Source organism: Papio anubis, chromosome 9 (assembly GCF_008728515.1).
Source record: "Papio anubis isolate 15944 chromosome 9, Panubis1.0, whole genome shotgun sequence".
Taxonomy (NCBI): Eukaryota; Metazoa; Chordata; class Mammalia; order Primates; family Cercopithecidae; genus Papio; species Papio anubis.
Genome location: NC_044984.1, coordinates 111,286,052 through 111,300,080, shown reverse-complemented (window position 1 = coordinate 111,300,080; position 14,029 = coordinate 111,286,052). Strand labels below are relative to the sequence as shown.

Sequence of the window (14,029 nt, the reverse complement as noted above, 5' to 3'; positions counted from 1 at the left end):
CCTCTTCTCCAACACTCTGGCCCACAACTTCTATCCACCTTGGCTTCCCTGAGCCCTCACTGGGGCCTCCTCAAGTCAGGGAGGCCACCAGACTCTGTTTAGGTCCCCACTCCCTGTCTGGAGTTGTTTCCGGCTGGTGAGCTGGTGTAACTGTGGGCCCACCATGTTTGTTCTCCTCCAAGAGATCACAGGTGTGGCTACTTATTTTCCAATGTCTAGAAACCATGGTTTAATATATTTTGTCCAGTTTTCTAGTTAAGGCAGAAAGATAAATCCAGTTCCTGTTACTTCATCTTTCTCAAGAACATGTTATTTTTTATTTTGAAACTTCCAAAATTACAGAAAAGCTGCAAGAACTTCTATATACTCACTGTCAGATCCCATTGCCAATTGTCCCAGTAACATTCTTTGTAGAAAAACGACCCAAGCCAGGATGACACACTGCACTCGGTTGTCATGTCTCTCTTCTCTTTCTACCTGGAATAGTTCTTAAGACCTTCCCTGAGTTTCATAATCTTGACAGTGCTAAAGAGGACAGGCTAGTCATTTTGTGGAATGTCCCTCAATTTGGGCTTGTGTGGTATTTTCTCTTGATTAGATGGGGCTGTGCACTTTTGGCTGGAATAATATCACAGAAGTGATTCTATGTTTTTCTCACTGCATCCTGTCACGTGGCACAGGATATCAATTCTATCGTTACTGATGATGTTAAATTTGACCACTTTATTAAGATGGTACCTGTTAGATTTCTTGACTGCAGAGTTACCTTTTTCTCCCTTTTAATTAATAAGTGTTTTGTGGGGAGATTTTTTGAGACCATGTAAGACCCCATCCCTCATCCCATTCTTACACTCTGGTTTTAGCCTCAATTGATTTTTTTTTTTTTTTTTTGTCTGAATCAGTTATTACCATGATGGTTGCCAATTTGTAATTTTCTAATCCCATCACGCTTTCTGCATTTATTAGTTGACATTCTACTGTAAGGAAATTTTTCTCTCCTCTCTTTTTATTTATTGATCTGTTAATTTTTATCACGGTATACTCATATATTCCTATTTTATTCAATGGGTTGTAACCTGTTGTTATCAACATTGATTTTGATACTCCAGTTGTCCCAGATTTGGCCAGTGGGAACATCTTCAAGCTCACTTATGTGTCCTTGTGACATGTCATCATCATTCTTCAAGCACTTCTTCACTTCAGTGCAATCAGATGGTCCAGGCTTACTGTGTGATTTTACTGCCCCATCCCTGGAGTCCACCATTTCTCCAAGCATCCCTGGTTCCTTTTAGTAGAAAGTTATATCTTCAAGAGCTGGACACGAGTTGTCCTCACTGCTACTGGACTGTTGCTGCTCTTACACCTTCTCAGCAAACAAAGCCAGGACACACATAAACGTATATACGTACAACATACATGTACATCTCTGTTTACTTCTCTATCTATATTTAACTCCATAAATTCCACACTGATGCCTCCTATTCCAATCCAGCCCCAAAGGATTCATTCTGGCCATCCCCTTTCCATACCTCAGCCTTCCTTCTCCAAGCATGAGAGAACTGGCTCCCATGAGCCTTAACATACTTACCTGCTCAGTCTCCCTGTATGCTGCCAAGCTCCCAGCCCACTGCCTCGCTCAGCTTCCCTCTCACACTGTCCCTGGCCCCCAGACCACCTTTCTACTCCACTTGAGCCCGTTTAATGGCTTTTTGAATGAAAAGGCAAGCAAGCAGATGCATTTTGCTTTTCAAACAAAAATATATTCATTCCACAAATATACTCACTTCTAGTTTGATCAAGCCCTAGGGTTCAGAATGAAATAAACGCCACAACCGAAACTGCACACAGTGAAAAGGGAAGTTACATTCTCTCACTTAAAATTCTATTTATCTTCCTCGAGAAAGCAAATAAATTCATGCTCAGTTGTCATTAGGTACACTTAAGAACTTGGGCAATTTATTTCTGAAGTCTAAACTAGCTCCCAAAAGCTACCTTGTGCTACTATTGCTTCTTTCAGTTTGTAACTCAACTGTAATAAAATAGAACAGCTACTGTGAATTTATGCATCTGAGTGTCTATTATTAAAAATCAGTTTTCACTAAAACCACCTCCAAAAAACCAAAAGAGTAATACTAAATCTTAACAATTTAATGTGCCACATTTTTCTACAGGAGAAAAATACTTCAAATTACTTTCACTAGTAACTTCAAAAACGCATAGATATCCCAGAAATTGGTCATCCATTAGTCTGTGCCTACTAGTCTACTACGGTGCCTTTCCAGTGTTTCTTAACTTTGAGGGCTTGTAGATCCCTAAAAATTAACTATGGACACCCCTTGGTGTGAAAAACAATTCATGACAAGGTCAATACGGGCATGCAGGTGGTCACTTGGTACCAACAGCCTCAAACACAAAGTGTAAATTCCAGTACTGAGATCCCACAGCACAGTTCAGTCATGGGGTCAAAAGATCTAGTTTATTTTTATTTTTTAAGATTACTATAAAAACAAAAATACAGATTTTAAAAAAATTTCTACAGATCTCATAGCTCTCACCCAAAATCCAATCTGTGGACTCTCATGTGAGGCCCACTGCCCCATTATTCAGATAGAACACAGACTCTACCCAGAGCATGTATCATTTCAAGCTCCTGTCACTGAGGAATAGAAAAAGCTTTCAAAGAGCATTTGTATTCAACAACCTCGTCCAGCTCCTAATACAGTCTCTATGGCCTGTCTGTGAAACAAACCCTAACATCCTAGATGTGCCGGGTAGAGGCCAACTTAAAGTTCAATGCCCTAAGAAGGATTCCTTAAACACCGAAACCCCTCAGTTCAGATTTCTGCCTTTGTTTTTGTTCGTTTGTTTGTTTTTTGACTGGGTCTTGCTCTGTTGCTCAGGCTGAAATGCAGCAGAGCAATCATGGCTCACTGCAGCCTCAACTTCCAGGGGTCAAGTGATCCTCCCAACTCAGTCCGCCAAGTAGCTGGGACCACAGGTGCACCCCACCATGCCCAGCTAGTTCATTTTTTGTAGAGACGGAGGCTCACTATGTTGCCCAGGCTGGTCTCAACTCCTGGGCTCAAGAGATCCTCCCACAGCACTGGGATTACAAGCCTGATCCACCACACGTAGCCTAAATATTTTAATTCCCTTCTGAATGTTTAAAATGTGAGCATTCCTAGTGTTAAAAAAAAAGTTTACGTTTATAAACATACCCTATCTTTTACAAGGAATATACATGGTGTGTTTTTTTGTTTTTTGTTAGAAAAATGTCTCATTCTGCTTTGTTTGCAAAGTGTACGAATATGAAGACTGGACCTAAAGGGTGAGTAGGCAAAGGTACCAGGCAAGAACTGATTATTGAAACTTTTAGGACACGACTGACTGGAAAAGAAAGGCCTTGAAAAAAATCAAGTTCTCCACAATCCAGTCAATTGCCTTAGCCTTCTCCCAAGCAATGCTTTAACATGTTAAGAATCCACTTCTAAAACTTCAATGTTGGGGGCAGGGGGGTAGTTGTATACTGCATTCAAAGGCCATGCCATCACATCCAAATGTCATCATCAACATACAAACAAAAGATACAAGCAAAACGACTGAAGAACTATTTTTTACTAAAAATAAAATCTTAATAAAACTTTAGAAGCACCTAGTCTCCACAGTCGTCTAACTAAAACATGGTCCTACTGCTCACCGCTAAAAAGCAGCTTGGAGAGAACCCCCCTCCCCCCGTCCATTGTTGATATGTCAGTAAATGAGAAATCATAGTCACCTGGGCCCCGGACAGCCACAGTCCCGGGCAGCCACAGTCCCGGACAGCCACAGTCCCGGGCAGCCACAGTCCCGGGCAGCCACAGTCCCGGGTAGCCACAGTCCCGGGCAGCCACAGTCCCAGACAGCCACAGTCCCGGGCAGCCACAGTCCCGGGCAGCCACAGTGCCGGACAATGGAGCATGTGTGTGTTCAGACAATTGCACTGGGAGCGCTGCGGAGGTGGATAAGCCACTTTGCTGTGCTTGATGGCACCGTATAAAGAGGACTGCTGGCTGTCCCATCCAGGCTTCCTCATGCTAATATGCACCAGATCGCGTCTCTCCTCTCTCCACTGAGGGAGACAAATAAAAACTTCTTTGCACCTAAGAAGTGTGTAATCTCATTTCTCACCAAACAGTGAGCTTTCAAGACAAACTCTGTGACCAGGGAGTGGGTTTCGAGCACACTGCCATTCCCTAATGCTGTGGCATGAGGCCAAAGGCAGGCAAGCATGGAGCAGATGGAGTCCTGGCAAGGTCTCCGCCGTCCCTGCATTAGCAGCATCTGCTCATTACTCAGAACCTTCGCCTGCTTTATCTAATGCTCCAGGAAAAGCATTTTGATTTGATTCATTTCGGTATGGTAACGTGCAACACAATTAGTGGTAAAATCAAACTGGAGGATGGCCAGTGCTGACAATCGGAAACAAGGCAGAAGAAATATGAGGCCAGTGGGTTGGAATTCAAAAAATCACAACTGTGGATCACCTTGCCAAATCTCTACACCCCAGGTGCGTGTACAGTGTTCCTACGGGGCAAAGAGGCTAAAAGGGATGCAAGGATGACTCCCTTTCCCCAAAGCAGGTTCCATCTCCCCCTCTGGATACGATTCCCTCCACTGAGAATGTGCGTGTAGACCAGCAAGGGCGTTTCAATGGCTACAGAGCCTCACTTTGGCACAATCAGAGAACTGAAGTTCATTAACTCATTTTATTATCTTATTCTTCTTTTCCATGTCACAAATTTTAGACAGCAGACCCCACAAGGTAAATTTCCTTTTTTGTCATGTTCCTGCCTAAGAAGTGCCAGTTAGCTGCTCCTGGAAAGAAGCAATATAAAAATGTGGGTTTGATTATTTGAATCTGTCTTTGCCCAGAAGTAGCTATTCATGAATATATTGGTGTAAATACCATAGTGTCGATCTATTAAACTGAAGGGGGACCAAAGATGACACCACCTGAGGTCTGCGGAAAAGAATAGAACTTGTTGTTTATCACAGAAACAGTAACAACCCGAATCAGACCAATAAAACAAGCTCAGCATGAGAGAGGAGCAGGGAAACACAAGGGCTCTAAAAAAGCAAGAGCCCTTAATACCAAAATGAACTTGAAACGAATCAAAGATTTCAATGGAAACACTGCAGCCTTGGAAGCACTATAGATTTTACCCAGGCATTGAGTAATCATCTTCCCAACCATGACGTGAAACCCCAAAGGACGAGACTGACAAGCTTGATGTAAATGTAAGCTGCCAGACAGACCAACTGAAACAGAGCACAAAGTTCAGAAACAGACCCAGATACAAAGTGAATTTCATAGCTAAAAGCTTATAAAGGCAGTGCCTCAAACCAGTTAGGTAGAAATGGGCTATGCTAGAAAAAAGATGTACTTGGAACCATACTGCATACTAATCCAAGACAAAGCTGTCAAGATAAAAATATAAAAAATAAGCCGTAACAGTAACAGAAGAAAAAGAAAGAACTACAAGTAGCAGGTACACATTTTTTTCTTAAATTTAACCTTTCTCACACTAAGAGAAATGTAAGTTAAAACTACACTTGATGACCACTTCTTCTCAAACTGATGAATACCCAAAAGCTGGAAACATACTTTGTTGGCAAAACTGTGAGGAAACGGGCACGCTCTCATGGCTTGCTGGTGAGAGCATAAAATAGTAAAACTCCATTTGCATTTACCCTGTAACCCAGAAAACAATCCTCCTTGCGCTTGCGTGAAAGGTCATCTTTACAAGGTTTTTCACTACACCACTGTAATGGCAAACACAACACAACTGTCCTCCAATAAACCAAAGTGTTTATACACAATGGAATTACCATTCAGGTGTGCAAACGGGGTACTCTCTACACAGACATGGACTGCCTTTTAAGATATGCTATTTAGAGAAAAAAGTCAAGGTGTGGAATCATATAAATAGTATGCTGTCTTTTGTTTTTTGAAAAGGGGGCAATAAGAATATACACACTCATATTTGCTTGTACTTGTAATACTAAAATACAAGGATATATAAGAAAGTAAAAAATATGATTACTTATGAATGGAGCAGACAAAAGTGGGTGGCAGCATGATTTCTCAATACATAACTTTATATTATTTTGATCTTTGAACCCTAAAAATGTAGTAATCAAAAACATTAAATTATAAAATAAAACCCACTCACTTATAGATTAAAAAATTAAAATCGTTCACACACACCAAGTACTTTCTAGAAAACAAGTCCATTAAAGAATAAATCACAGGCCAGGCGCAGTGGCTCACGCCTGTAATCCCAACACTTTGTTGGGGCCAAGGCAGGCAGATCACTTGAGGTCAGGAGTTCAAGACCAGCCTAACCAACATGGTGAAAGCCCGTCTCTACTAAAAATATAAAAATTAGCTGGGTGTGGTGACAGGCGCCTGTAATCCCAGCTACTCAGGAGGCTGAGGGCCGGAGAACGCCTGAACCCAGGAGACAGAGGTTGCAGTGAGTCGAGATTGCACCACTGCACTCCAGTCTGGATAACAAAGCCAGACTCTGTCTCAAAACAAACAAAAAAGAATAAATGACATACTGAAAAAATATCGGAAATACGTATCGCAAAGGATTATTTCCCAAGCTTTCTTTTCAGTCAGAAAAGATGACAACCCAAAGGCAAAATGAAGAAAGACAGGAACAAACTATTTGCAGAGGAAGAAATAGAAACAGCTAACAACACACAAAGAAAAGATGTCCACATGTGATTAAAGAAAGGCAAACAAAAACGATAAAATGCCATTTTCACCTGTCAGTCAGTCTCACATACTTTTGGTGAGTCTAAAAACTGGTGAAACCTTTTTGGTTGGCAATTTGGCAATAGTTATCAAAGCCTAAAGCAGCCATAGCCTCCGACCTAGCAATCACTGCACCTCACCCCACGGCCACCCTTGGACAAGTCCATCTTGGCGCTCGTTCAAGCATATTGCTTGCAGCACTGTTTTCAGTAACAAAAATGAACAATTCAAATGTGCATCAATGAGGGTCCTAATAAATAAATGATGGTACAGCCACATAATGCAGTACTACACAGGCATTAAAAAGAATAAACTTTACCATGTAAGTGTGAATACAGAAGACCACCAAGATGTGCCATTAAGTTATTTAAAAAAAAAAAAAAAAGTGTATAAAAGTATATACAGCAGGACCCCTCCATGAGTAAAATGTGAGAGGGCCTGGAAATGGGACAGGGAGGAATACCTCGACTTCTTTTTGCATACTTTTTCTTTGTCATTTTATATACATTTTTGCTCTGTTTGAATTCTAACTATGACTTTAAAAAAAAAAAAGAATATAAAATATATTTTGGCAATCAATTGCTAAGCATTTACCAAAGAAAGTAGATTACTAGCCTGGCCAACATGGTGAAACCCTGTCTCTAGTAAAAATACAAAAATTAGTTGGTTGTTGTGGTGGGCACCTGCAATCCCAGCTACTCGGGAGGCTGAGGGGAGAATCGCTTGAACCCAGGAGGCAGAGGTTGCAGTGAGCCGAGATGGTGCAATTGCACTCCAGCCTGGGTGGCAGAGCAAAACCCTGTCTCAAAAAAAAAAAAAAGTAGATTCTTTATCATGCCTACGTTGTTTTCCCAAGATTTCTGTGCCACAATAGGGGATGAGGGAAATGAAGACAATTCTAACAACATAAAACCAGCAGCAGCACCCCTGCACATGACCTCAAGCTGTATTTTCAAGCTCACGAGATGTGAGACATGGGCTGCAAATCAATTGGGCGCACATTTCTACAAGAGTCTTTATGTCCAGGATTCCATAAACAGCATGACCACCGCAGCACGGCCCTGGAGACACAATCACAGTTCTGGATTCACTGCTGACTTCACCTACCTAGCTGAAGTAGGTTTTTGCACCTCCGTTTCCCCATCTGTAGAAGAGTATGTGTGTGCACATTCGTGTGTGTGAATGGTAGGAGATGGCTATTAGATGATCCTAAAACTGTATGATTCTAACTTAAAAGGATTGCAATCTTTGCATAGGTATTTTGGAAAAAAAACTCATTGATAATTTGGAAAGTAGCAAACATGTTTAAGCTGTTCTTATGGTATCTATCCAGGGTCTCAATAAATATATGAAATATTAATTACACCACAGAAATAGCTTAGCTGAACTTCTATAGGCTGAAAAGGAAATCCATCAATAGTGTCTACTAACATCAAACCAACATCACATTGCTAAAGTAATTATATAAAATATAAAAATATTTTCAAGACCAGGCGCAGTGGCTTATGCCTATAATGCTAGCACTTTGGGAGGCTGAAGCAGGCGGACAGCTTGAGCTCAGGAGTTCAAGACCAGTCTGGGCAACTTGGTGAAACTCCATCTCTAAAAAAAAAAAATACAAAAAATTAGCTGGGAATGGTGGCATGTGCCTGTAGTCCCAGCTACTCAGGAGGCTGAGGTGGGAGGATCGCTGGATCCCGGGAGGTCAAGGATGCAGTGAGCTGAGATAGTGCCACTGCACTCTAGCCAGGGCAAAAAAGTGAGACCCTGTCTCAAATATATATATAGGTACATATATGTAAGATCTCAGCCCTAATTTTTATTTTTAAACAGCACATGGGTATAAAATTCCCCATTAGCTATTTTAGTTTTGTCCCTCTGAGCCAACTGCTAATGTCACAACGACTCTGAAGATTTGCAGTGGTGCCATGACATGAACACTTAACATTCTGAAATATGTTGTGGTCCCAACTTTTGGGCAAGTGGGGTCATGAAGCTTGTGGAGATTCAACACTTCACAATATAACGGAGGATAGGAGCATGAGAGGTGGGCATACTGGATATCATGGCCACTGAAATGACCATGACAGCTATACACTGTCAAGAGTTTCTTTACATAGGTAAAGCTAACTTTAGACTGTTCCCACCTAGTTCCAAAAATCCATAGTTGTTCATGTTCAAAAAGAATTCTACCAATGTCAAAGAGAAAACATATTATTATCAATTATCTTGTATGGTATATTAAGTGCCAGGAAAAGGTAGGCACTGACTTTTATTTTTCTGTATCCATATTTGTCAATAGATGATCTATGTCTATCCCCTTTTTGCTATTCCCTTTGGGCTGAGCAGAGGCTAAAGGAAAAGTAGGCCAAGTATATTTAATATTTTACATCAAACAAGTTATTTGCTTAAGATGCTTTGGCCAGCCCTGTGTCTGGCACTAGCGCCCAGCCTGACAGTTCCAGTAGGAATTAAACACCAGTTTTAATGGGTGCTGTGTTCCAATGCCTACTAATGCATTGACGGTTGTTGGCCAACTTCTTCACATAAAGGCAAAAGTGAGTGTGTGTGTGTGAACATGTGTGTGTGCCCACGTGTACGTATGGAGGGATTACAGGGGGGAGCCGGCCACAGCTGCTTAATTTTTGTAAAGCTTTTTTTTTCCTTAATAGGGAGGAGGGTTGTGGTTACTTACCATCCTCATAAGCTGCTACTGCCAGCGAGCTGTTTATCCTCACAAAGGAGACATTTGGCTGCATTCCAGGCTCGTCCTCCTCGTCCTCGGATTCCAGGAAGGGGGCTACGTAGTCCCAGGTGCGGGTGTCCCACACTCTCACGTCCCCTGATGTATATCTGGAAGAGAATGACACACTTGGTTCCAAAAAGGGATTGAAGAGCAGGGCTATGGTGGGGAAAATGCATAGAGCCTTACAACAACAGACAAGTAAGAATCGGGTGGTGTGGAGCCACTCCTGCGGCACTGTTTAGATGAGTGACTCCAACAGGAGAAAATGTCAACTAGATGACAGAAGGCTGTGAACACGCTTCACATTCTCACAGCACAATGGTGACAATCTCAAATGAGAAAACAATAATAAGACATGGGTAGCAAGATCTCCTTGGTTTTCCTTTTACACTATTACAACAATCTGCTCCTACAAGCTCTCCCACTGCAGGGATCACTCGCAGAAATTTGTATAAGCCACACTATTTACCCACAAACACACACACTCGCTCATACGAAAGACAGAGATGCTGCAGGGATACTCAGAACTAATGGTCTTACAGGCACAGGCTTTCTAATACCTCATCCATGCATCAGATTTGACTGATTAAAGTCCCTAAAGACTAATTGATTTGCTGAAACAATTAAATCTTGCCTTTAGCAGCCAGACAATGCTGCCTGCTCATGAAAAGCTCTTGCTGAATGCACGACACTCCCTGGTTTTGCCCACTTAGAAAACAGAAGTACTCACTCTCTCCTATGACTAGTGCCACTCCAACAAACGACTCCTTCCATCAAAGCCAGGGCCAGGCTGAACCTACTCAGACACGAGGCCCCCAGGATGATAGAATGGCCAGATAATAAAGTGGGGTGCTGCCCGTCACCAAGGTATTTAAGCTATGTTGCCTATGTCTGCTGCGGAGGGTTTTATTCCACTTGCAAAGCAATTGAGTGTTATGGGGGAAAAGGGGTGAGAAATGCCTTTAAGGGCCTCATGATAGAACCACACAATCACAAAGATAGGCCAAGGATTTAAGGGGTTTCACAGTCTTCCTGAGGCCCTAGCCATAGTTCCTGCAGGGTTTCTTTGGCGAGTTGATGCGATAACCTCTGAGATTCACTGAGTCACTGAAATCTATGATGTGACACATTAGTGAAGTAGCTATAGAAGATCAACCTGGAACTTCTTGGTTTTCGTTTTCTTTTGTTTGTTTTTTTGAGACAGGGTCTCACTCTGTCACCCAGGCTAGAGTGCAGTGGCACAATTTCGGCTCACTGCAAGACCTCTGTCTTTCAGGTTCAAGCAATTCTTCTGCTTCAGCCTCCCGAGTAGCTGGGATTACAGGCATGCACCACCATGTCCGGCCAGTTTGTTTTTTCAGTCTTCAGTAGAGATGGGGCTTTGCCCCCAGCTGGTCTGGAACTCTTGGCCTCAAGTGATCCACCCACCTTGGCCTCCAAAAGTGCTGGGATTACAGGTGTGAGCCACCACAACTGGCCTCAGGTGGAATTTCTTATAGAGAAGTACTGTGATTCAGGAGTGCTTTGTTTACTAGTAGTACTGCACTCAAATTCTTAATCTACAGTAAATACATATATTGCACAGTCCAAAGGCCATTCTGTCACCCCAATTCCTTGGTTGGAGAACTTGGCTGTCTACCTGCAGCGTGGCACCCAGAGAGTGCACAAGTGGGATAAAGAGCCAAACGGGAGAGACATGCTTTCTGAACCTGGCCTGCTGTGCCTCTGGGTTGACCACTGATCCTCCAGTAAGCAGAAACACAAGATGAATGTCCTTAAGCCCAGCAAAGTGCAAGCAAGGGCAGATACTGAGATCACCCCAGCCAAAGCATGGCCACTGGCCCCCAGGCTCTCCAGGCAGCGGTCAGCTCACCCTTCTGAATGAGGAACCCTACACCAGAACACATACCATGGACCTCACTGCCCTCAAAATACCGGGCTCAGTGTGATACCCTGAGAACAACTCAGGCCATTCGCTGGAGTAAGGCCACTTGCTTAGCTACAGAGACACAACAGATGAGACATGTTTGAACGTCTAGACTGTGGGACTAGATTCCTATGGTTAAATTCTATGTAACAGGAACCAGCCAATTCAGGAAAGATAAGAAGGATGGCAACGCCTTTTGGAAATACAGAGATGGTAAGTGAAAGATAAAGGGAATTCAGATCAGAAAAGTAAGGCACGTTGAGAAAAAGAAGTACATAAACTAGGAAACTGTATTTCCTTCCTACCAGTCTCTGTCCTTCTGCTTCCTGCTAACCATGTGTCACACCACACCAGCAGTCTGCACACTGTTTTCGGTGGTGCCCCCACAGGGGACACAGTAGGGAGGCAAGGGTGGAGAGGAAAGACGGTTTAGGTGGCCTCAGCTCCAGCCTCCCAGCTCCCTGAACACAGAGTACTGAGCCAAAATGACAGCAAAACAACAAAGCTTGGAAAAAAGTGCTTTAGCTGCTGAACCAGACAATAGTGAGCTGTGAAATAGAAACTGTTGAGCCCGCTCCTTACTCAGGGAAAGAGAAGAGAAGGAGGGCAGGAACCCCACAGATAGCAGCACTCTATTCATATCTGAGGGGCTCCTGGGCAAGCATTTCTCCCACAGAGGAGGGTGGTCCACTCACACTGTGACTCCACACGTCTAAAATCAAATGCTTCAGCTCATGGCCAAACTAGCCGGTGTCTGAATTCCTTATTTTTATCAATGGGATCATCAGTCCCAGGTCACTGGTACGGAAGGAGAGGGGCCCCTTCAACATCGCTGTAGCCCACTACCCACACCACTATATATACTCAGGTGCCAAGCTTGTTCTGTTCTGCTTATTCCCAGAGAGGCCACCCTGGTCCAAATCTCCCAACACCTCACATTCACACCCGACTACTACAGGCTCCCTGATTCCGAGCTGCTTTCATTCAGTCTTCCCCCACAAGCCAAGCCCTTCAAAACACCTGACTGCACGAATCTTTCTTCTGGAACCACTTCCTTTCTCCCTCACGTGCCACACTACACTGCACTACGATCTACCTTGATGGCAGCCTGGATGTCTCCCTCATGGCAGTTGTGGGTGTCTGTGATCATCTCACTGTTCATCTCCCTACCAGCTTGAAGCTTCTGAGCTCAGGGCCTAGGTTTTGTTCACAGCTGTGCATGCAATGACTACAACAGTCAGACTAGAACAGTACTTGCCATACACCCCGAGAACCCTCTATAAGGTCTTACATCTTAACACCTTATTGAATTAAATTTTAATTATGAGACCTACTGAAAAAACTCCACAAACTAGCTTCCACCCCTCTCCCCAGCCTCATCTTCTACTCTCCCTTCACACGAGCCAGCCTCCAGAGAGGCTCCCAAATGTTCTTGCCTCTGAACTGATTCCCTGCCCCACTTTCCTGCAGTTCTTCACCTCCTCATCTCCCAGCCCAGTGGGGTCCAGCCTGGGCTGCACATTAAAATTGCCTGGAATGCTTTAAAAAGTCCAGATACAGGCCAGGCACGGTGGCTTATGCCTATAATCCCAGCACTTTGAGAGGCTGGGCGGGGGGGTGTGGGCAGATCACCTGAGGCCAAGAGTTCAAGACCAGCCTGGCCAACATGGTGAAACCTCGTCTCTACAAAAAATGCAAAAATTAGCCGGGTGTGGTGGTGCATGCCTGTAATCCCAGCTACTTGGGATGCTGAGGCAGAAGAATCGCTTGAACTGGGAGGTGGAGGTTGCAGTGAGCTGAGATCGTGCCACTGCACTCCAGCCTCCCAGACCAAATAAATCTGACCGTCCAGGGATAGAATCAGGTATCAATGTTTTCAATATACAGCCAAGATTGAGAACCATCAACTCAGCCCAATCCTACCAAACCCTCAAGGTCTACTATAGGCCCTCCCTTCCTCCATGAAGCCTGAAGCTTTCTGACTCAACTACTATGCCCTTTATGTGAAGAAACTGCTTTTACTACTACAGTTCATATGCATTGATCGTCTCCTCAACTTGACTGTAAAGTCTTCAAGAAGGCCCTACCGCAGTGCCATAGCCTCCATCACAGTGCCTTACACAGAGCTAATCATAAATAAATGGTGACTGAAAGGGGGTGTCTGCAGGTAACAACCTGACTGGCTTGAGGGGTACCTCTTTATTTCCACTGCCCACTTTCCAGTGGTAATGATTAGTGAAACACGCAGAATGCACACACTGATGTGCATTAGACTGCTTCCACTTATTTCCAAACTGACTGAAAACTATACAACAGGGGATAAGCTAGAAATTTTCCATATATCTATTTAAATTAGCTTCATTCTCCATGACCAAAAGGTATGATAATAACAAAAATGTTTTGCTGCAAAATGACTCAGGAGGTAAAATATAAAAGGCTCTACGTCTCCTGTATTGACAGGAACTGAGGCTAAACACCCTACTGCAGCAGGTACTGTGTTATGACTCAGCAGCGGGCTCTCAAATCTAACCTAAGTGAAAGCCACAATAGCATG

At 43.4% G+C, this 14,029-nt stretch overlaps 1 protein-coding gene across 4 annotated transcripts in view; it reads right to left on the bottom strand.

The window, feature by feature from the left end:
- FBXW8 (F-box and WD repeat domain containing 8) overlaps window positions 1–14,029 on the bottom strand; it is a 111,899-nt gene that overhangs the window by 54,140 nt on the left and 43,730 nt on the right. For all 4 annotated transcript variants that reach the window (XM_031650797.1, XM_009181791.4, XM_031650796.1 and 1 more), the window contains one exon: window positions 9,498–9,655. In XM_031650797.1, the coding sequence (XP_031506657.1) occupies window positions 9,498–9,655 (158 nt within the window). The remainder of the gene's footprint in view (window positions 1–9,497; window positions 9,656–14,029) is intronic.